General features: G+C 41.1%; 1 protein-coding gene across 5 annotated transcripts in view; it reads right to left on the bottom strand.

Annotated features, from left to right (window-relative positions):
• The window catches only part of enah (ENAH actin regulator), a 182,133-nt gene that overhangs the window by 68,753 nt on the left and 88,380 nt on the right, over window positions 1–25,000 (bottom strand). For all 5 annotated transcript variants that reach the window (XM_037086591.1, XM_037086590.1, XM_037086589.1 and 2 more), the window contains exons 2-3: window positions 10,017–10,182; window positions 3,833–4,010 (exon numbers count right to left, since the gene is read on the bottom strand). In XM_037086591.1, coding sequence (XP_036942486.1) covers window positions 3,833–4,010; window positions 10,017–10,182 — 344 coding nt within the window. The remainder of the gene's footprint in view (window positions 1–3,832; window positions 4,011–10,016; window positions 10,183–25,000) is intronic.

Genomic DNA, 25,000 nt, shown 5'->3' with positions numbered 1-25,000 from the left:
TGTCACATTTATCTATCTATCTATCCATCACTCCACTTCTACCTTTTCTACCTCCCACAGCTCATTCCACCTTTCCATCTGTGACTCTTCCTGCTCTTCACCTAAGCTCTCTTCTCTCTCTACCTCCCTGTCCTGAACTGATCAGAGCAGATTACTGGCCCCCTATCCTGCTCTGTTTTAGCCTTTTTAGGAGAAAAGAGAAACAGCGATAAACACTGTGTGTGCAAGTGGATCTCCGTGTGTCTGTGTGTAAGCTCAGAGCTCTGAAACAACGTCACCTTACCCCGAGTCAGACGAAGACACTGTGTTGTGCCAAAAGTCTTTTTACACACACTATAAGAGACTTATAAGAGCTAAGAGTGTGTAGGTCCTTCACATGTCAGCAGTGGCCACATCCTCTCACTTCCCTAAGGTGGAAAGTATTCTGTGCTTCGTTCAATGGCTTATACATTCCCTCAAGCATAGATGAGTGCACGCACACATGCATGTACATGCACACAAGTAATTCTCATGTGTGGTGACAGCTTGTTTTCTGTGTCAAACACACACCAACAACACAGAAATAACAAACTTCTACTTTTTTCTGTAGCTAGCTATAAAATAAGTCTTATAAATGTGTAAAAGTTGTTCAGTTTGCTCTCAGGCCGAGGATAGGAGGAGAGACTCACCAAGAGTAAAGAGCAGGCAAACAACACAACGTAAATCAGGCCTGGAAAGAGCAGTTACTGTAAATGTGGCTCATCCTGCACTACGTCTTGTTCCATTTAACCGTCCTCAGCTGACTGTAGTTGGGTACCTTACAATTTATGCCAGCATTGATTATTGAGCTCGTCCTGCAGAGTGTGAACACTGTCTACATTAAGTCACTAACATTTACAGTTACTTTGAAGCACTTTAGATAAAAGCTTCAGAAGCCAGTATAAAGCACTTTTTACACCCAGATGCTGTAAATCAACATATGTTCATGTGTTAGTGAGAGAACCACAATGCAAGTCTAACACATGGCAGCTTCCATATTTTCCTAATATGGAGCATGTCAATGTAATATAGTCAAGATGTTGGCATTGAGTCAGAAAAGGTCACATGACAGCTAAAACATTAAAAGCTTCCGCAGAGGTCTAAAATTAGTAATCTGATGTGGTGCTCATTTATGTGGCAGGAGTTTAGGCACCCACTGGGTGAGTGATGGAGGGTGAACCCCCATGTGTCGGGAAGATTGTCAGGTACACATATGACAGCAATCGGAATAGGCGCCACTGAAAGCAGCTGTCAGGACAGAAATACGATAGCAAAACAGAGGGGTGAAAGGGGAAACCCTGTCGCCTTCCTCTGGCTTCTCTATGCAGATGACTGCGGTGCTGCACGAGGGGAAGGACACAAGGAATGACGGAAGGACGGCAAATGGGTGTGAATTAGACAGTTACAGAGAGAGAGAGAGAGAGCTGGGGGAGATCAAGTGAGGTAAAAAAAAAAATGGAAGAGTTGGAGAAGAAAAAAAGGAGATCAGGGAGCAACCAGGAGATTATTTTTGAATTACAATACATAACTGAGTTAACTCATAGACTTACTTTAACCCAAACGTTGATCTTAAACATTTACGCTAAACCCAAACCTTACCAGACTACAACTGTTTCACAGCAATAACCACAATCTTGTTGTTGTAATCATGATGATGAAAGTCCTTTCCCACATGTCCAAAAAATAAATAAATAAGTAAATCAAATGTTTTCAGCAAGCTTTATTTTGAAAGTCTAACACTTCTTTCAGTGTACAGTTTTTTTCAGGCAACGGATTGAAATACAAAGTGACACAGACACACGTCAGGAACCAACACAGCAGCATCACAGAAGAGATCGATTTGTGATTCTCTCTCTCTCTCTCTCTCTCTCTCTCTCTCTCTCTCTCTCTCGGCACTATTAGTATAACAAAGCACATCACTATCAGATTAATTAGCGGATGGGATTAGAGTGTGATGAGAGGCATGGTTTAGGGAGAATAGGGAATAGTACAACTGGGGGGAGAGGGGAGGGTGTGGGCCATGACAGGTCATGGGGTGCAGCATCTGGATGCTGAGATCATACAGACAGAAGGAGGCTGCAATTACTTCACTTCGCCTTCACTGGATTAAGACGAAGGGGAGGAAAACAGAAAATAGGGAACAAAGAGTAGACGAGGAGAGAACTCAGCAGCAAGTTCTGCCTCAATGTGGTAGCTGAAGATTACTCTTCACTTTGGGAATCTAAACCGTAGCACAAACACCCACTGAAGAGCGGCACTAATCTGGGAAACAATGTTCCCCCTCCCTTCCAATCTCTTCTCTCATCCCTTCCAGCGGTCAAGCAAATGCAGATACACAACCAGAGGAAGGAGCAACGTAATGAGTTCATGTTTCAGAAGACCAAGGTCGTTGTGTACCACTGAGTGCAATGTAACTAGACTGAGCTGTGTGACTATGCATACAGTGTGTGTTTGTGCTGTGAAGGATCCTATGTGTGAGAATGAGCAGCCTCCTGCAGTAAGTTCGTCCTTTTTATGCTTCAGTTTATGGTCAATTACCAGTTTAATAATGAACTCTGACTGGCAGATGTAAGCACCTATCACGCTCATTTAAATACCCATTAACTAACCCAGTTACCAGAAGCCATCTATCATTTTATTTGTGGTCAGCTTCCTGTGATGAACTGAGACATTTCACTCTATTCACTGTCTCTGGTACAGCCATTAGTAACTCAAGTTTCCGTCAAAACATTTTTATTTATGACATATGTCTTTGGTTATACTGTATTTTGAAAATAATGATCCTGCAGTAGAGCTTCCTGTCTCAGGCGGTTTCGTACCTCCTGCACAGAGACTTACCATGAAGCCTGGGAAGTTTACCTTTATTTTAATATTACTGGTCTAAACTAAAGCAGCTGGTTTATTTTAATACTCCATTAGTAGGTACATTTAAATCCCCCAGAAGTTTGGTGTTAAAGCCCCAAGCTGATTTGTTGAAACCTCTATTCTAATCTCTACTTGTCTTTTATTCTCTCAAGGTAACACAAGCCAAATAAAGCTTGTAGAATAGGATAGCTGGATATTCTGAATTAAGTGCTGACCAGAAAATCTAAATGAGCCTGTAATACAAAATGACCGGATGTTTATGTCTCTATAAATTTAATTTGGCTTAATGTGATTACAAACAGCTGATATTCTCAGTAAGTGGAGCTCACTTACAATATCTGTGGTGCTACGACCACAAACCGTAGCTGTACAGTTTGTGGTAATAAAAACCAAATGAGTATTTTTCCTTTTCCTGAACCTTCTTCCATGAAGGACAATAATGTCAAAGCCATTACAAGTGGCGATTTTTTTTCAAAATCTCACATGGACAGACTCTTTATCCCAGTGTGCTTGACAAGATGAGGTCTGACATTGTGGGACCAACTGCTTGAAACTGATGATAAGAAGGGGTAAGAAATCAAGAAAAAAAGATGTCAGCAGTGCACTTTATATGTAATGGTAATTCAGCGCTGAGGTTTGAACTGTCCCATGTACATGTGTAAAACTACAGTGGGCAAATACCACATACCTGTAACATGCCTGGTCTAATTCCAATCATCCATCTACTTTCTGCTGTCTAATAAAGGTGAAAATGCACACACAGACACAGACAAAGTCACACACACACACACACACACACACACACACACACACACACACACACACACACACACACACACACACACAAGCCCTCTTTCACCTGCCAGTAAAGTAATACCAAGGTGTGGTGACAATCAGCTTGTTTGCTTGTGTCAAACAAACCCCAAGAACATGGATGAAGAAAAGCTACCTGTGTCCTGGGAGTTGAGCACCTCCAAGGCATGCATCATGGCACTGGCAAATACATTGGCATCCTCCTTGCTGCCAAAGTTAAGGCCATAGACCTGTCGGGCATCACGCCACTGGTGGAAGGTCTGCGTGGCTTGGTTGTACTTGAGGCCCTTGGGAATGGCACAGTTTATCACCACCTGAAGAAGTCCATGATGTGCAAGCGGGAAAAAAGAAAAGAAGATAAGAGGAAACAAACTTTAGATTAGTAATGATATAAATAATCTAATGCATTTTCAAATGTATTTTAAAAACACTGAGTTGATGTTGCTCAGGGGGTCCAGCCAGCATCTTGTTATCAGAAGGTCACTGGTTCCCACTGGTGTTGTCCAGGGTATATGCGGGTATATGGCGTACCCACTTATTTTTCAGTCAGCACTGTGTATATTCACTTTTAAATCCCCCTTGATTCGCACGCAGTAGCGTCACACCGGTGAACAACAAGTTAACTTCATCCCCCCACTTATCGCGGTGTACCAGTGTACTAAAATGGAGTGCGCCTCAGTACAGTGAGTATACATGAAAACCCATTGGTCAAGTTAGATTGATTGACAAGCCATCAAGCCAATCACAACCATTTGACCAAACCCACTAGTCCTGGCTGCCCGAGAGCTGCTGTTACTCGCTGCCGCAGACAGCGATCAGAGCGGAATTATAACTGCATGAAAAGTGGGATTTTCGTCCTTGTAAACGCCTGGAAATCTCCCTGATTTTTGGCAGTTAACGTCAATTTACAGCCTGTGAACGTCGCATTCGTCTGTGCCATATATTGATGGAAGTGAACCATGACGTATGTGGAGCTCGCGGAGCTGCGAAGATGGCGGAGTGAGAGGCAGCTTTTTGCAGGCTCTGTTGGAAAAGTATCGTTTTGTCCCAGGATAGTGAGCGTTTGCGCAGCAACCCAAGGCCTCCACTGGGATTTTACCCCAGGATTAACCCAACTCAAACCCCAAGAAAATGAAAGAGATTGACAACAGTGAAATAGGCCATTCTCCATGCAGTTCAGGCTCTGACTGGAATGTGGATGAACAGACGGAACTGTTAAAACAACAACTTGACAAGCGCATCAAAGCTAATACTACAGCCACAAGAGAAAACAAACAAGAAATTATTCTGCTCAAGAAAAAGATTGACGAGCTCAAAAAAGGAAACAGCACACTTAAAACTGCAACCGAGGAACAGGCTCGTCACAAACGGAGATGGAACCTGAGACTGACTGGTCTACCAGAAAAGGATGGAGAAAACACAAGAGAAATCGTCATCGGGATTCTCAGTTGTGCCCCTATCTGTGGACCGGCAGCGAGACACCGTGGACACGGTCCACCGCCTGGTAAACATAACACCGCGGCCGCCTCTAATAATACGCCAAGGGCAATCGTCATCCAGTTCGGGATGAAAACCGTACGGAATGAAGTCTGGAAAAAATTGAAGGAGGCGCGAATGTTTAGTGAGATTCATATTCGCTTCAGAGAAGACTTCTCCAGAGAAGATCAGGAGGCTCGCTGTACGCTGTGTTCGCTGGTCCAGGAGGTCAGGAAGAAGGGGAAGAGAGTGTTTCTGAAGGAAGGATATGCTCTGATTGAAAACCATTGAGTGGATCCTCATTGAACATCTTTACGTTGTTACTATGGTCCATAACAGGTACCGTGACTTAGTTTAACAGTTTATAAATGTTCAGATACCTCAAGGGTTGTTGCAATAAATGTTAAATAATAATAAATGCTAATTATTTTAGAGAGAGAGAGACAGAGAGAGAGAGAGAGAGAGAGAGAGAGAGAGTACCGTTTTCACAATATTAAAAACTCGCCAAATGTGGACAAAGGCAGCCCAAGTTTTATTCACCCGCCCAATGTAATTTTTTCATGTGGAAAACTACCCAATCTGGCAACACTGTCAGTAAATCTCTCTCTTGGTCTTGGGGTCTCCATCTAGTCAGATTCGGGCAGCTGGCCTCTCGACCTGCCCCCCTCACAGAGGACAGGTACAGTGCAATGAGCCAGGAACTCAATAAAAAAGGCCTCTCCATTATTTAATAGTTTTTGCTATAACGTTATGTTGCTGTGGGCTTAAGTAATACTTCGAAATAATAGTAATAGTAGTGGTAGTCATGGCACTGGTAAAAAAAAAAATATATCTTTTATTTTAATTTTTTATTATTATTTTTTTTTCTAACCCCATTTTTGGCACCCCTCGTGGATGACAGCAACCCATTTGCCTATACTGCCTATGCCCAGGGCCAGCTCTGTTCGAACAGGTCATATTTTCACCTGAGAGAACCAATATTGCCTTGGCCAATTCACAACACTTCTAGAAATAAAGCCTGTAACCAATCTGCCAGTATACAGAAAACAAAACAGCAAAATGTATTTTAACCCAGCAAGAAATAATTTAATGTAAGTTTCTGTGGTTATTATAATGTCTCTCTGGCAGGCAGAAAGGGATGCACATTAGCATTCTTTTATTGTTGATGGACTGGGTAATAAAACAAGCAGCCATTAAATGTGAGCAGGACTTGAGCTGCTGTAACTCTAACACAGTATTTCCTTTAAAAGTGCCCACCGTAAATGAGCTGATAAGGGCACAATTTGACCATCGTTTGAAAATCATTTGGTCAGTATCAGTAATCAGGATTAATTGTGGAAGGATAATACAAAATTCCAGTGTCAGACAAAAGTTACAGTTGTTTAGAAAATAGAAGATGTAAGCCAGATAATACAGATAATACACAATGCGTAACGAGCTGTGTCATTCTGTTTGGGTAACAGACTGAGTAATTCAGAGTATAGAAAGATATAGAGACCCCTGAAGCTTGTTCAACTCATAGTCAATCAGATCAGTAGTGAACTGAAACTGAAACAACATACAGTCTTTTCTCACAGCCCTTACTAACAGATCCTAAGTGTGGTTACACAGCTGGCCAGGGCAACACATCTAACCTGAGGAAAGACAGAATATGTCTCATCCTCAAAACCAGCTACCCACATCCTGGACCCCCTTCTGGCAAAAGTGCTTAAAAGGTTAGGTTCCCTGTTCCCTCCCAAGAAGACTGACGCCTCACTGGGGGAAAGCAGATACAGCACACAGATACACAGATAAGCAATCCAGTACAGAGTTAAAATGTTTTTGCATTTGTTGTGTTTATGTTGAGTGGTGGTCATGTGACGAAAACTATAATCAAATATATAATGCAGTGTTGTTGACGAATAAAAACGGGACTAAATGTGGTTTACAAAATAAAAACTCTGCTAAAGTGTCTCTTCATTTTCGTTGACCAAAATGAGACGAGACAAAATGTAATAACGTTATTTCATCTCACTATTATTACTATTTTGCAATATTTCTGTTTCCTGAGTCTCAGTTCAGGTGCTGCATCAGGTCGCACTGCGCAGACGCAGGTGACGTCTCTTCCTTAATCCCCACCTGCGCGGCATTATTAAGAAGATGCAGCTGCGGTGGCTTAACGTTAACGACAACTCAAGACACGGAGTGAAGTCTGGCACTAAGAAAGGGACCGATGGCCGGCCAGCCGGGGTTCAGTGTTCCCTCCGGTGTCCCCTGTCAGTCTAAACCTGGGGACAGTTTATAATCATATGGATGCTGTTATAATGTGTAGTGATTGAGATACTGACCCATCAAACATCCTGGAAAGTGACAAAGTTACGTTTTTCGCTCTAAATTACATAATTACATGATCGTCATCAGTAAACTGGACGCTGTCTTGACTCACTCACGAGGACAGAGGCTGATTTCTGGGGGAAAGTTCACCGAAGTCTCGGTCTGGAGGGCTCATTTATTTTCATCACCAACACTCGGTGAGTTAATGTGTTTTGCCGGTGACAGACGCTGTTTTTAGTGCAGAAATGTGAGGAAGAGTCGGTAGGACGGTCGGGAGGATTGACAGGAGGACGGACGCTTCTCCATGAAACTAACAGTCAGCCAGCTGTGTGTGTGTGAAAACAAAACAAGGAATACATAAAAGTACAAACAAAAAAGAAAATAAATAGAAAAAATAATATTGAATAATAACACGAGGTGTGTTGTTTGTGTGCGTGTGTGTGTGTGTGTGTGCTGCTGTTACCCAATGACATTGGCCTATGAGGGGAGAAGGGTACTACATAGCAAATGCAAGACAGTTACACAGAAAATAGAAATTGCATTACTAAAAAGAGACTTAAGTACAATTGTCATTGACTAAAACTAGACTAAAATGTCATCAGTTTTTGTCGACTAAAACTATACGAAAATAGTGATGGATAATTCTGACTAAAATGAGACTAAAATGCTCAGACTTTTAGTCAGCAGAAACTTGACTAGACTAAAAAGAGTATAAACGTGACTAAAACTAAAAAAACTAAAATTACAGTTTTACACAAAGACTAGACTAAAACTAAAATTAAAACAGGCCGCCAAAAACAACACTACCCTGCTCCGTCATTTTACGTGGCTTACCACTTCGTGGCTGAGTTGCTGTCATTACTAATCACTTCCACTTTGTCATAATACCACTGACAGTTGACTGTGGAATATGTGGGAGTGAGAACATTTAATGGCTGGACTTGTTGCACACAAATATTTGTAGAATCAGTCTGCATGCCTATGTGCTTGCTTTTATACACCTGTGGCCATTTTATTATTTGGATGGGTGAGTGAATACTTTTGGCAAAATAGCAAAATAATTTCAGGATCTCAATGGTTGCTAATTTCCTCTCCAGCAACTTACAACTCCATATCCCCTAGAATTAGGACACTGTGAAAAAAATAAATGAAACTGAATGTGAAAATTTGCTTATCCTTTTTGACAAACATTCAATTAAAAACAGTCTAAAGGCAATTTATTCAATGTTTTACCTTGGATCAACTTTTATTTTTGTAAAATACGCTTAGTCTGAATGTGATGTCAGCAACACATTTCAGACGAGTTGGGACAGGGGCAATATAAAACCGAGACACTTGTAGAATGTTTCAAAAAAACCTGTTTGTAACATTCCACAGGCTCATTGGTATTAAAGGGACATCCTTTATATGCTCAGGGTCCTTCTACACCAACTCATGAAGCCCTCCCAGTTCATGTCATGGATTTTGTTGAAAAAAGGAACTAGTGCAGAAATGTCTGAAATTGTGAAATAATATGTGTCTTGAGCTAAGGAACTAAGATTAAAATGTTGTCTATAGAGAACAAGATGGCGTCATCTTGAATGCAATAAACCAAGTCATTACAAGCTGGAACTTGCACACTTCCTGAACCCAATTAAAACAGTCTCTTTAGGGATCACACAGATAGAAAACCTTGAAGTAAATGTAGTACAAAATATCTACCTACAAAATAATAATAATTTAATGTCTTTGATTTTTTTTTTTTAAACATGCCATTAACATGAACACTGTCATGTCATGGTCCGAACCGCTAATCCCTTTCCATGGGGTTGCGGGGTGTTGCTGCTGGAGCCAATCCCAGCCATGTCTCAGGGCGAGGGCAGGGTACTCCCTGGATAAGTCGCCCCCTAACATGAACACTTTCACACAAAATGTTTTAAGGAAATGGAAATAATCCTTGATTGAAATATACAGTTGAACATGTTAAAAAGTGGATTTTTATTTAGCAACATCTGTGACATTTTTTTAATGCAGGACCAAATTACTTCAGGATGTGATAGAATTATTTAAATATTACACAGAATGAACAACATGAAAACTAGAGGAGATATGAACTTTTGAATATGAAAAATGATTTACTTGGGTAAAAAAAATACATTATTGTTATTAATTTGATTAGCCTGCAGCAAGTATTTAGATCAATAAAGGTATCTCTTCACAAAAATGATGAGAGCTCCAAGGGTCAAACTTAAAAAATCCACAGCCAAAAAAGGATTTGAGAACAGAGATTTTTAACCATGATTTCTACAGGAATCTTGCAAGGTCCTGTGGATCAAAACATCCATGACATAAACAGGAACATGCTCTGAATTCTGGGTGAGTTGGCATTGACTGAGGCATCTCTGAAACATATGATTGTGTAGAGGATGTTCTTGCATGGGCTCAAGAACTCAAGGATTGAGTTCACACATGATTGCATTCTGTTGTTATTTATGTCTTTAGAGTGGGACAGGTCTCACAGGAAATGTCCTATACTAGTTTCATCCACTCACCTGATGATCCTGGATCTTGCGGCCCACCACACGGAAGGCGTTGTTGCCCGTATGGTGGTAGATGTGGACTCTGCTGAAGCCCGTAGAACCGCCTGCTGGAACCCACTTCTTATTGGCATCATCATACACCATGACGGCAGCTCGCGCCTGGCAGATACTCTGTTCACTGCAAGAGCACAGAGACACAAAAAGGACAAAAAAATCATTATACACCGAGTACCTACAGAAACACAATACGCTCTGCAGGTCAGATGTCTACATTTTTTTTTCTTTTCACCTTTAAGTAAACATGTCAGACTGAATGTATTTCTAAAGTCATAATAGCAAGAAGTATGTTTTGGACTGTGATTACAGATACGATGGTGATCCAACAGGTATGCAGTCAGGTCAAGTGAGAGTACAGGTTGCTCTGCCAGAGAATACTGCTTTAATTCAAAGGACGTTGCAACATCTTTCCTCCGGTCAGTGTGACCACGCCACAAACACACAAAAAGACAGAGAAATGAATGGCTGTGAACCTCACTACAGAAATATACTTCAGTGGAAACCATGGTGGCCTCCTGCCTCACTGATTCCTGTTGAAGTAAACTTTTCATGTAACCACGTTACCACCAGACTAGTTTCTCTCATCAGCAAGCTCTTACTCAACGTTTAAACACAGTTCTTCACTTTCCACTTAACTGAAGTCATCACTACACAATCACACTCTCAACATATTGTTTCTTCTATTAAGCAACAAAATGTCATCTGTGCTGTGATTAGTCTGAATGGCTTTCCATAAACGTAGAGTGCAGTTCACTCAGATGAATCCCTTCAGATCCTTACACATTCCTTAATGACATATAACTAATAATCCACTTTGTGATTAGTGGAGACAGTCAGAAGGGGAATACATGTCCTGAGAGAGGCTTTGATGCACCACATCAACATGGCCTTCAGCCTTTTCTACAGTCTACAGAATGCTATTACGTGCATACAAGCACAAGGACACAGTTCATATCAGATTTAGTTCAGACTATTTCAGCCCTTGAGCACAAAACTAATGAAATCTGCTCCATGGGTGGCTGGCTGCATTTTGTGTCTGTCACTACGCAACTACACAGTCAGTTCACAAGAGTTGTGTGCCTTGTGTTTCAAAGGGGAGGGGGGGGCCTTCAGAACTGAACTGAACATAAGTGATTACACTGTCATTGATTTGCTTGGTGTGATTTGGTTTGTGAAACCCAACAGTGTACCATACAGTATTATTGTGTTTTGCTGTTTAGTGTTTAAGGGTAGTATTCTTTACATTTTTCAATAACAAAATTAATATCAATTTAACGTGCCTAACCCTAACCTGCATAAAGTCCCCAGGATTAAAGGTCCAATATACATATTCAGCCTCACTAGATATGAGGAAACTATTTTCTATGTAAAGATATAGTTGGGTAAAGACGTCCTGAGCAGAGAGTGACATCACACTCCTTCTCTGTGTGTTATAAGGGTAAGAGCAGGGAAACCTGCAAGGTCCCTATTGTCAATTGACAATTTTTTTGTCCCAAATCATCACATTTTTCACTGCCTGAACATAAAAACACTGCCTGAACATAAAGACACAGTTTTGGAATACACATTAGGCCTGCCAAAAATTTTTATAATCCATGGTCATCGTGAATGTCCACCACTAGGTGTTGCTATGATTAAGGAGAGTGCATTTTGTCTTATAAGTCCCACATAGTTTATAGCACATTCAAAAACGTTATATCCACGCATTGACTGAATTGTCCCAAATTCGCAAAATGTCGCAAACCTTTCTTTTCCAACTCCTCCTAGGCATTGTTACTGATTTGAACAAAATAATTTTGATATTCCAAAGAATTCTCAAGTTATTAAATAATAACTTCCTGTACATTTTCCTCAAAACAGGAAATGTTGCACATCTCCACACTGGTGTGTCTGAATGACACGAAACTCAGGTTACTACTTTCCCATGAGCCCTTGAGGCTCTGTACAAAAAATGGCCAATTACCATTAAGTGCCACTCTTTAAATTCAAGAATTTTATATCTCGAAATCAATTGGTCAGATTAACACAAAACTTGGTACAATTATTGCCAATGCCCTCCTGATGATAGCTGATGAAGGTGTTACCAGGACACTCTATAAGTCCCCCTGTAATATTACAAATCTAAGCCCTGCCTCCTAGATGCACATACATGAATGACATTTGGTATGCATGTGTGTCAAGACCAGATGCACAAAAAACATCCTAGGCACCAAACTGTAACTCCAACAGGAAGTTGGCCATTTTGATTCAAAGTTACAACTTGATCCCCATTTTGATCCATTTCCATGCTTTGTACTTTAATGAACTCCTCCTACAGATTGAACACGACAGACTTCCAATTCACCCAGTATCATCCTTAAACTTTGAAGATGAAAAGTTATCAAAAGCTTTTGCCTACGTCAAACATGGTGGGTGTCGTGATGCGGTCCAGTTTCATGCTATAAAGTATCAAGTCCTTATAAATTCAACATACTATTTCCCATCTATGCCAAATTCATCACACCTGTAGAGGATATCACCCTGATCATGTCCTTGCATCAATACTGTGTCATATCCATAGCCACAGATGTAATTTGGGTGGGAGGTGGGGACACGGGGACATGTCCCCTACACTTTTTCAAAAGGCCGTTTTGGTCCCCTGCAGTTTTTACAGTCCAAAAATAATGTTACGCTATAGTAAAAAGAGACACGTCAAGCACTAGGACCAAGTGGAAAACGGCCACTCAAGCTGAAGCCTGTTTCCCTTAGTTTAGACCGCCCACAAGCTCCTCGATTGGCTCTGCCGTTTCTTGTGTGATTGACCATCCCCACTGTCACTCCATCTTGGTTGCACACCGGTCTACTAGTTGCCCAGGAGTCCTTATCTATCTGCAACTGTAAATTGGGTGTGTTAGGGGCGAGGGGATGAGGGAATGCGTGTGCAAGCAGACGCGTTTCCTTGGACCAGTGGTGCTAGGAACCCTATTGTAATTGTAAAGATTTTCATTTTTATTTTTCTCCCGCTAAAAGTGGTGCTGCAGGCTAAACCATGCAAGGGAGGGCGGTGCAATTTGGAGGGTTGGTCCAGACACCTGCTCATACCTCAGACACAAAAAACTACATATATCCACAGGCAGGGGGCGCTATAACCTAGGCTAACGTGTTTTTGCTTATAACTCCCACACCGTATATCACACATTCAAAAATTCAAAAAAAAATTTCGCAAAAACCTGAAAACCTACTTTTCGAAGTCCTCCTTGGGATTTTGTCTGATCTGCGTGAAACTTGGCACGTACACGCTTCAGCTGGACCTGATCTAAAGTTATCAAAAGAATTTTGCTTGGTCAAAAAATGCGCAAATTATTAACAAACAAATTTCTGTAGCTAGCTATAAAAATGTAAACTGTTTGATATCTCTGTCAAACTACATGCTATTAACACCAAATTTGAGATCCCTGGTTGCCATGAGACTGGGGAGGGATGAGCCGAATTTGGCGAATTTTGACCACTAGGGGGTGCTAAAAATATGGGAAGTTTATATCTCTTGAACGGCTACACTGATTTTTACCAAATTTGGTCAGTATGATGTAGGGCCAATCCTGAGGCCATATCTTGAAGGTGGTCTTGACTGGTCAGTGTGGACAAGGCTTAAAACAAGATAAACAAACATTAATTTCAGCCAAACTATTACGGTGAGAGCTTTGAAATTTATATGGTACATATAGAATTGGACACAGTTTTCCCATACCAAAAATTGCACATGTACTCAACTAGGTGGTGCTATAATGGAGTCAATTGTTTGGCCTGTGCCCTTACTTTTGCCCCGAGCCCGTCATCCTTTGGGGCAAACTTCCGTGGGCTCTGCGGTGCAAGCAGTTATGAATGTGGGCCAAGTCCCCACCGCGCGACTTGGACCACGTTCATAACTGCTTGTAGTTCTAGTTATTGTTATTGTTATTTAATGCGAGATACACTTATTTTCATGTATTATATTTATGTTGAAAGGCAGCAACTGTTTAAAAAAAAACAAACACCAAAAATGAGAGATTTACGGAAAAATACTGTAAATCCTTGGATTACAAATGTGACATCCAAACTCATGATAATTGTGAAACTAAGTTTTTTTCCTCTATAACCGTATTGTTGCACCCCAAACTGTCCCACTGTTCATGTCACGCATCAATATATTTTTGCCAGGTGACAGAACGTAGAGATGCAGAAGGAGATACAGGACGAGCGGCTGGAGGAGGGAGAGCAGGAGAGGCTGAAGGAGATGGAGGAGAAGAGGCTGGAAGAGGTAGAGGGGGAGAAGCTGGAGGAGATGGAGGAGAAGAGGCTGGAAGAGGTAGAGGAGGAGAAGCTGGAGGAGGTTGAGGAGGAGAGGCTGGAGGCTCACAGGTGAGGTTGAAAGAATAAACATGTTAGTCATGAGATTAAGCATTGTGACAAATGTTAGGGTGATGATAATCTGTATCAGAGCTTTCAAAGTTCAAACACCATGCATCTATATATTTTGTCAGATGAAAGAAGCAAACTAGCCAGGTACAGTTTTATATTGTGGCCGGTGTAAGTCTGTGTAAATGTGTAAATGTATCATTTTATTGGTAAGAAAAAGTAGCGACTAAGCAGTGAGTTCATGAGCTGAGTCAGGAATTCACAGTAGCGAGGGAGTAACATAAACTAGTTTATTTGGCAATATTTTTGGTTTCATTATTGTAATCAATTAAATTATAATTTGCTCATAGATATTCCACCTTTTGTTATGTTTTTGTTATGGATCAGCAGCAGCGAGGGGTCAGTGGATGCTCAGGCAGTAAAGGAACACAAGATGGAAGAGCAGGGCCAGATCAGATAACTGTACCATATCAGCCCAATCTAAAAGAAACAGCAGTTCAAAAACTTGCAAACAGAACCTTACATTTCCAAGAGAAATGGTTTAAAGAATTTCCTTGGATTCATTAAAGTCATAGTGTGAATGCAGTCCTGTGCTTTTACTGTGTAAACGCATTTCAACTTGACAAAAAAATGACACACTGAAGCCACTGTGTCCTACTCGGTGGACTGCGCAAGTCACAGCAGTTCATTCAGTCCTCAAACAGTATGAGGCCGGGTTGCTCAGTTTGGAGGAGATGGCTTCAACCAGTGGCTCCGAAACAGTTACGAAGGCAAATGGTCTCTTTGATAGATTCCAGAAATGAGCACAGTGCTGCTCCATCTTGCTTTGGAAGTTCTTGACAAAATGGAATGCCTCAACAAATCATTACAAAAGCAAACCATCACAGTTGCAGGCATGCAGGCTGCAGTAGATTATGTCAAGACAGCTCTGCAAGAGAAAAGAACAGAGAACAGAGCTGGCCACCTCACTAAATATCAGCCCAATTGAAATGCCTTGTGTCCACAGGCCACCGAAATGCCTAGCTGGTGAAGCTGCAGCACATGGCCCAGCAACTTCTGTTGATTACTTAAGAAGGGAGTTCTTCAAGCTGTTTGACACAGCAGATGTGCAATTCAGACTGCAGTTTCATCAAACAAGCCTTGAAGTTCTTCAGAAGATGGAGAATGTGCTTGTAACTGGAAAAAGTGATGCCATTGTGGACCAGTATCCAGAGATTAACGGGAGGATGTTGGATGTGCAGTTCGCAATGTTCAAGTCAAAGAACACCTACATATCAAGCACAGAAGCTGCAGACATCCTGAGAGGCATGCTGCCTGAAGTCAGAGGTCTTTTTGATCAGGTGGAGCTCCTTGTGAGGCAGCTTGTTACATATACCAAGAAAGGGCTGATGCCTTGGACAGGACTCTGTCTGGAATTTATCTCTGCCAATGATCGAACACAACATGTGTTTGGAAGCTTTGGATGAGTTGATTATGTTAACCTATCTGTTGTTTTTGGGTCAAATTGACCCTTGTTCACTTTTCATTTACATCAAAAATAGGATTTTCTTCCATATAACTGCCTAATAATAACAGTGGTTCTCTGTTACACTCATTTGAAATAAAATTGATTACTTGACTACTTACACTGGATTATGGACATTTTATTCAATTTCTCCCCATCAGTGATATTCCTGCCAGCTTGACCTGCCCACCACTGGGTGGTGCTATGTCTGTTTACCATATATTCCAAAAGTAAGTGTAAAATTGGTGGTACTGGTACTGAGTTGGATTGAAGTTGACTAACAAGGTGAAACACAGAATTGGGTGATAATGTTTTGCTACATGCTTTACAACCAGTCAAATCAAAAAAGGGAACAGTAAACTTAAAAATAGCAACTAGAACTACTAGAAAACACAGTGAACTGAAATAGTTAGAGTTTTATTAAAAATACTTGCCCCCCACCTCAAGATCAAATCAAAATTTCATCCTTGTCCATGGCAGTAGACATACTGGACACAGGAATTCAGACAAACATTATCCTATCTAATCTAAGATAACCCTGATGACATCAATCTTCTCTTGAAACACAAAAGACGACATAGAAGTACTCACGGGCTGTTTATTACTCCTCCTGACAAACTGACGAACTGACCTTTATGTGTAAAATAGGGAGAGCGCCCAGATATATCACAATGTGTGAGAGGCACAGTGCACTGAGGGTAGAGAAGGAGGGGAAGAGAAAGACAAGAAGGGCAAAAAGCAGCAACCTTGAAAATGGAGGAAATGACAGTCAGAAATTGCTTGAGGAGGAGAAAAGAAAAAGTGAAGGAGTGATAAGAGCTGGGGAGAGGACAGATCCTCCTCCACTGAGACACACACCTTGTGTTTTTCTGTTTGGAGGCTGGAAGTGCATAAAAATGAGGGCCAACACTGACAAGCGGAACATTTCTGTGAATGTCAAGTGTGAATGAGGCTGAGACACGCGCAGACACAGACTCACAGCAGAGCAAACAGTCTGCAGATACTTCACAAGCGTCTCGCTCAGGGTTTGAACCAACTTTCTATAAAAAGGCTGAATCTTCTCTGAAACGTTTATCTCCTGTGTGGACTGTGTGCAAAGTTAAGCACACAAACAGACACACACACACACACAAACACACACGACATGTATCCACCTCCTCCTCACACATCCAGCTTTTACAAACTCTTTCACACCTCTGCTAATGTGCTTCATTATGACAACAGAAGCTGACCTGTGCTAACACTCTGCAGCGGCTTATTTATCACAAATCTCCAACATGCTGCATTAAGAGTTAACACCACAGCACATATCTTACATTTCAGTGGCTAACTGGGTGGAAACAGGAGCTGGTAACAAAGAGGAGAAAATAAGCAATTCATGAGTTGTTGCTCTACCTTAGAAGTTTTACAGGGGAATTATTAAACCATACATGTTTATTAAACCAGGCAAATTGACTAAGATCCATTCATTTTTCACAGAGCCTCAGAGCAGCAGCTGCAGTAGCTACATGCTGGGCAGTAGTGGAAGACAAGCCCATCCACAGTCATGTTTCATGTGCATAAAATACAGATTTCCACTGGGGATTTTGGCAGACACAATCTTTATGCTATAAATGTGCAGTATACTGCATATGACAGTAGAGCTGAAATTGATTCTAAAATACAGCTGACATTTAAAAAGAGGAAAAGATTTCTGGTTTGACTGTTGGCTGTTCAGGCTTTGACTTTTTCTGACTGGTCTGCAGATTTGAACTCAGTGACATTTGAGTAAACAAGTAAATCCATCAGAGCACATCCACTGTGAGGGTAAAACAAGCTGCCCTCCTGCACTTGAGCTTTGATATGTTAGCTGACTTCCTCTTTGTCAGCCTAAGTGAAGTACTGCTATAGCCTGGTTCTTGCGCCTGTTTTGTCAACCTGTTCTGTCATACTGAGACTTAACATTGAATACATGATTAATTGATGCTGTTGGTTGCCATGGTTTGTAGTGTGTGACAGATATATTTTGTCACAGATTTACCAATCTTCTATCAAAAACTAGGAAATCTTTCAACCAATGAAGATCTGGTAACACAGAAATCATCCAGCATGTGGAGATGTCCATACTCTGGGGCTTCAGCTAATTTATTTTAAATGGGTTCCATGGATCTTCTGTTACATTACATTAGCGGACTCTATACATTTGTAAACTAAACGTTAGCTACTGTTGCTCTCTGTGAGTAGAGAGGAAAGAGACACTGAGACCAAGCTCCCAGGAAGAGTGCCAAGCTTTGAATGTAGTTTCTGTAGTGTCCAAACTGTAATACATCATCACATGATGCTCTGTGGCCCACAAAAAATGTTTCCCATAAGCATCTCTTGAGTCTAAAGAAGTGAAAATAGGAGATGTATTTTTTCACTACTGTGGCTAGCACTGCTGCCTCACAGCTAGAAGATCGCCGGTTCGCGTCCCGGTTGGGACGCCTGGGATCTTTCTGTGTGGAGTTTGTATGTTCTCCCTGTGCAAGCGTGGGTTTTCACCGGGTACTCCGGCTTCCTCCCACAGTCCAAAAACATACTGAGGTTAATTGATCATTCTAAAATTGTCCGTAGGTGTGAATGAGAGTGTGTGAGAGTGTTTGTCTCTATGTGTGGCCCTGCGATGGACTGGCGACCTGTCCAGGGTGTCCCCTGCCTTCGCCCTAAGTCAGCTGGGATAGGCTCCAGCCCCCCCGCGACCCTGCAGAGGATTAAGCGGCGTACATAGAATATGTACAGATGATGGATGGATGGAACAACCCCAGTATCTAATTATTAAAAAATGCTTTAGTGAAACAACATGTAAAGTAATGAAAAATTGGTAGTGGTTAATTTCAGAGGATTGATACAACTCCAATATCTGTATGTTAAATATGATAACTACGATAGCTAGTTAGTTTAGCTTAGCGTACAGGCTGGAGAAAGGGGAAAACAGCGAGGCTGGATCTACCAATAAACCCCTCAAGTCATATGTTGTCTATGTTATCGATACAGAAACTACACATGACCCTTAGACACAGCCAAAGTAGCTGTTTTCCTCTTTTTTAGTCTTAGTCAAAACTCCTACTGGCACCAGAGATAATGATCTTTGTGTGAGACTACAATAAGCAGAGGGGAAACACAAGAAAATTCTCCTGACAAGGGATTCAGTCTGTTTGAATGTGCCTCACGGAGCCCCGCTCTGGCTCTCTTGATTGCATGCAGCCAATCATAGAGGGAACTCTAATTAATCACATCCCAGTGGAAAAAGATTCCATTGCTGCATGTTTTGTAGATTGTGGTGACTTGGTTTGGTCAGATTGGATGTCAGCATGTTCTCATATCATGGAATAAGTTCTAGTCCAGGACCACTGCAAAGACCACATCCACCAGCCAGTCACAACCACCGCAGTGCATCTGTGTCTCTGAGAAATACATGTGCAATACACTCATGCACATTTCTCGACTGTACATTTTTGTGTGGTGAATGCACTGTGGTTTGCATGTTTGTGGACAGTGATTAGAAGTTTGTGTGACTCAGCTGAAGGCCCCAGTGCTGCACTGCTTTCAAAGCACTGAGAGCAAAAAGCCAGAGGAATCCCACTCAAAGAGTTTGGAGAGGAAGAAAATGTGGCGACTTCAAGAACAAAAACAGCATGAGACATGAAGAGAAATCCCCTTACAACATATCTGTGCAGCACAGACTAGAGCTGACATGACACAGTTGTTTTCTGTTGGTGAATTACCCTGACATTTATTCTTTGTTTCCCCTCAGCCAGACACAGAATATATTACCAGGGAAAGAAAGTGTACAGTTATCTTTCATTTACATTAACAGTCCTCACTGAGATTGTTGTACATTGTGTGCTGGTGCATTGCCCCTTTGACAGTGATATCAGTAAAGTAGCTGTATAGACAGAGGTGATACCAGTGAAATGTGCATTTCTGCTTGTTAAGTACTTGACTGGTGTAATACAGTGCTGTTGACCCTCCTCATCTCCTTGTTAAAGCTCCCATTGAACATGTCAGCTGCTATCTTCCTCCCCCTCTCTCCACCGAGCCAACACCACTGTACTTTCTGGTCATCAACATGTCTGCTGTTTGTAGGTTGACATTATACATACTATGTTTATCCCAAAAGAGCCATGTACAGCTCAGATCTCTTAACACATGTGAGTAAATATGGAGCATTACACAGCTGTATATTACCATAGACTGTTTGAATAATCATTCCAACCCTAAAGAAGAACATTAATTAGTTATCAACTGTTAAATCTAACAGATTATTTTGATAATCGAAAAATTGGTTTAAGTAATGTTTTAAAGCAAGTTAGACATGTGTGGACATCACTTTTTTGTTAAAAGGTCTTTATATATACACACACACACACACACACACACACACACACACACACACACACACACACACACACACACACACACACACACACACACACACAGCAGACAAATGTGCAGCTCTGATGAGAATAGGAATGGAGAGTGGGATATGAGATGAGAATATTTTCATCTCCTTCATTAATATTAATGAGGCTCCGAGTTAAGAACGGTTCTGACTTCAAAGAGGAACAGAACAGCTCCAGGGGCTTCACCACCGTGATGTCACATCCTGCCAGGATAGGGTGGGTGAAGCAGAGCAATGGAGTGCAGGAGGGGGCGGAGGTGAGCAGTGAGATAAACAAGAAGCAGGAGGCTTGAGGCTGAACGATGCTCACACTGGATCTCAGACAGTCCTGCAGAGGCAATTTATTAATCAGATGAATCATTCAGGTCTGTCCTCAAGTGCAACTATTATTTTAGTAAAGAATTTTGATGGTACTGTCTCACCACACATCCACACTACTACGGATGGAAATTGCGACTAACTTCACTGCTGATAGGCCAAAGTTACATAACCAGACATCCAACTCGTCTAAAAATAGAAACAAACCAAAAAGGGGCAACTGCAATCTCATTCATAGTGTTAGCCAGAAACACTCTGACAAATCCTGGCGATGAAGGATGTTTTCATTTTTATCACATCAGCGCCACTGCTGGAGGAGCAGTGTGATTGTGCTATCAGAGTATTCAGTTTTGTCACAGTACAGACCACACACCGCAGTGGTTACACCAGACTGCTTCAAAAATGTGTTTAGCAAGGAGGGAACATTTTTCATTAAATACTAAATCTCTTTTGGGATTCGGGGGTCACAGAAATGCCACCTATCTCATGTGTGTTTAATATCATGTAATGTTGTGATGTGATCTCTCCTACTTCATGATACTGTTTGATTGCTGAGTCTCATTCCCAGATGGCCAAATACTGTAAAAACACTGGCTCATACCAGAAACTACATTTATATACAGCATGTAAGTATTTTAAGGGGACAGCAAATAACAGTGTTGTCCCATGAAAATATATAATAAATTACATTTGGTACAGGCTCAGACGAACTGCTGCCACTCTTTCACATAAGATAATAAACTGAATATCTTTGAGGTTATGATTGTTAATTAGACAAAACGTGACATTTGAAGATGTTACATTAGGCTCTGGGAAACTCTGATTGGCATTTCTCACTTCTCATCTTCTGACATTTCATAGACCCAACAAAAACAGGTTCATCGACAACACAACTGTTAGACTATTGGATAATGAAAGTAAGGATGAGTCGCAAGCTCAACTGGATAAAACCTTAAACACCCCTCCTCCTCTACTACACCACTACAATCTGCTAAATCACACTAAAACCAACTGGCTACAAGACTGATTATGGTACCATGCTCTCATTCACTTCTTCCATTTCCTCTGCTTCTCTTCAGACACAAAAAATGATGACAAGGTCAACGTCCCTGTGCACATAATTTTAGGCCTGTGATTAGAATAGGTTCATTGGTAACTGACTCACTGCAGTGCTGTTTCTTTTCTCTGCCTACTTCTCTGTCTCCATCTCTTTCCCTCAATTGACTTGCTCTCTGCAGCTTGGCTTAAAACCATCCGACAGTAAACTGACGCTCTGCTCTGAAAAGCCAGAGTCAGCCTTTTTCCATGCTGGGGGAGGATGATAAATCCTATGAAGCTGCCTGAAAGAAAACATGCAAGCAGAATAATAAAAACATAAATGTTAAAGTAAGCTTTTCCACGTTCGGGCGTGGAGTCCAGAGGGGAGTCCCCACTATGAAAAGGAACAAGAGAGGAGAAAACAAAGTGGTGCACTGGGACTGAGGGGTGACTTGAGGGAGGAGTGTAGCTGGCTTTGGACGAAAGAAAGCATCTTCAGGATGGAGGAGCTCTGGAGAGCATCCTGGGCACATCTGCATCCTTTCTTTTCCTCGGCCTGCAACCATGTCTTCAATTTTCTGCTCGCACCTTCTTTTTAAACTCAAATTATAATTTGGCTCCAACAGACCACTGACTCGCCCTCCCGCCACTAGTCTCAAACCATTTCATGCTCTCATCTGTCTCTTTCTGCCTCCTCTCTGCCTTTCATTGCCTTTCTCTCTCTCATTCCAGCCCATATGGAAGTGATCAGGGGCAGGCAGGGAGGAACAGCAGAGGCCCCACAGACAAGAGTAAGTCCCTGTTGAACCGCTGCCTGCAGGTACTGTGCCAATGTTTGGAAATACTGTGGATTCCAAAGTGGAGTCAAGGGACCATCAGAGGGATTTAAATGGTTTCAAAAAGTGAAATGATTTAATTTTCAGCATCTTCAATCCCCAGAAAAAATATTAAAGAATGACCGCTTTGATAATGAGCTTGACTCTCATTACTGTTATGTCCCTATCTGCAATATAGACCTAATGAAGCCATGTCATCTGATAGAACCGCTATCAAAGTCTAACATACGGAAAAGATGAAACAAATCTGGGGCTGCAACTAATGTTTCATTTAATCGCTGACTGATTTGTTCATTATTTTTCAATTAGGTTAACTCTAACAACAGCAAACAATATCAAGCTCCCCCCAGACTCAATGTTGAAAGTAAAGGAAAGGATTAACTGTGTGTTTAGTGAAAGGCTTACTAGCTTAATGTTGCATCGTTTCAGTGTAAAGCAAAGTTGCATTAACAAAAAGCTATGTTAACAACAGTTGGTCTATACTGGATTTGGTGAAGTTTAAATTCCAGCTAAATTTGTCTATGATGAATGTAATGCTAACTTGGATAACAGCCTTTGCTCTTGTTGAGTTAAAAAGTGAAACATGTTTGACCATGTAACTGTTTAAAAAACAAACAATAAAGCATAAACCTAGCCTTGTTGTACACAGGTTAAGCAGTTGAACAAGGTTAGGTTAGTCGATTATTTATTGTAGCTCTTATTATGTTAGTAAACAATAACAGCCCAGATCTTGTGCGAATTAGCTTAATGAAAGAGATCAACAATGCCGTTTCTTTATTCCCCTACTTCTGCAGCTGTTGATGATGTTGGCTTTTTGCCTGAAAACGCAGCTTTAGTCTCACTTTTTGCACAGTATGACGTATGCAGCCATATACATTAAAAAGTCAGTCCGTGTTAAAGGTGCAATATGTAGCTGCCTTTAGCTAGTTAGCCATGAAGCTAGCAATCTGGACTAGGAGCTCAGAGCATCAGGCTAGTACAAGAGTTTAAACTGGGACTGGGCTAGCTGGTTAGCATGCCTAACTTGCTTTGCAACACAATACATAAATGTTACAGCACCAAAATTTTCATTCATTTACATTCTATTGATCATTTTAATTCAGTTTTATATGTTTCCAAGCAAATGTGTTACATCTTGCACCTTTTACTTCTAGCTCAATAACTTAATAAGATAATTTGCCTAAAACAGCAGCTTAATGTATCTTAATTACATGTAAATTGTCCATCTAATTTTATTTCAGATGTTCAATGCAAAGTTTCTATGGAGCTAGAACAGTCTCAATATTATTCACAAATAAATGCAGCGGGATTTGTATCCGTAAAGCTGGATCCGTATCTGTGCCAGAGTAATTTGTATCTGCAAAGCTGGATCTGTATCTGTGCCAGAGTAATTTGTATCCTTAAAGCTGGAGAAAACAACCTCTGTTATATTGAGATAATCAGATAATAAGTCGTTATCACAAGATAACACTGCATAAAAAAGAAGAAAAATCCATGGCCGTTCTCGGCTTCTGTAGATACAGATTCAGATTTACAGATACAAATCCTTTGGCTCAGACACAGAATCAGATTTACGGATACAAATCTGTTTGGCTCAGACACGGATCCAGATTTACAGATACAAATCCGTATGGCTCAGATACCGATTCAGAATTACAGACACAAATCTGTTTGGCTCAGACACGGATCCAGATTTACAGATATAAATCACTCTGCATTTATTTGTGAATTTTGTTTTACAAGACACAAGTCAAGTGACATTTTACAAGTCACCTGTGCCCTGCATTTGTGGATTTTGTGTTAAACAGCAGTATCAGTATCCACACAAATAGGTGGAAATTCACAAATATATTTCCACTGAAAAATACTAAGTTGATGAACAAATGATGATATACAAGTTGCAAATTAGTGGCACAGATACAGATCGAGCTTTACAGATACAAATCCCACCGCATTTATTTGTGAATAATATTGAAACTGTTCCAGCTCCTTAAGTTTCACATGTAATTCAGTTTTCCTAGCATGTTTAGTCAGTGTGGCCAACTGTCAAATGAAAATACTCAAAGCAAAAAGGAAGCAGCGTATCACCAGAGTAACCACTAACTGCTGCTAGCTGTAGCTGCCCTTACCTAGTTTTCTCAGTTAGCTGTGCAGCTAGCGGTGTTTAGCTTGGAGACACACAAGCTTTGCCAGCAACTGGCTGGGCCAGGGCCTGCTGGTTAGCATGATAACTACAGTAGAGACTATCACTGCAACACAAGACATATATATCATGTCAAAACTGCTATTTAGTCACATTCAGTTGATAGTTTTTATTAAAATTAGAATGTTTTCAAATAAAAATTCTTACATTTAGCCAATTTTATTTAATGTGCTTTCAACTAACTGAAGGAGCTAATGAGCAGCTGCATAAGATGGCTAGTTATGGCTGATAAAGTCTGCACAAGGC

This window comes from Acanthopagrus latus, chromosome 22, assembly GCF_904848185.1.
Source record: "Acanthopagrus latus isolate v.2019 chromosome 22, fAcaLat1.1, whole genome shotgun sequence".
Classification (NCBI taxonomy): Eukaryota; Metazoa; Chordata; class Actinopteri; order Spariformes; family Sparidae; genus Acanthopagrus; species Acanthopagrus latus.
Note: the sequence above shows the minus strand (reverse complement) of the source record. Positions and strands in the feature narration are given on the sequence as shown.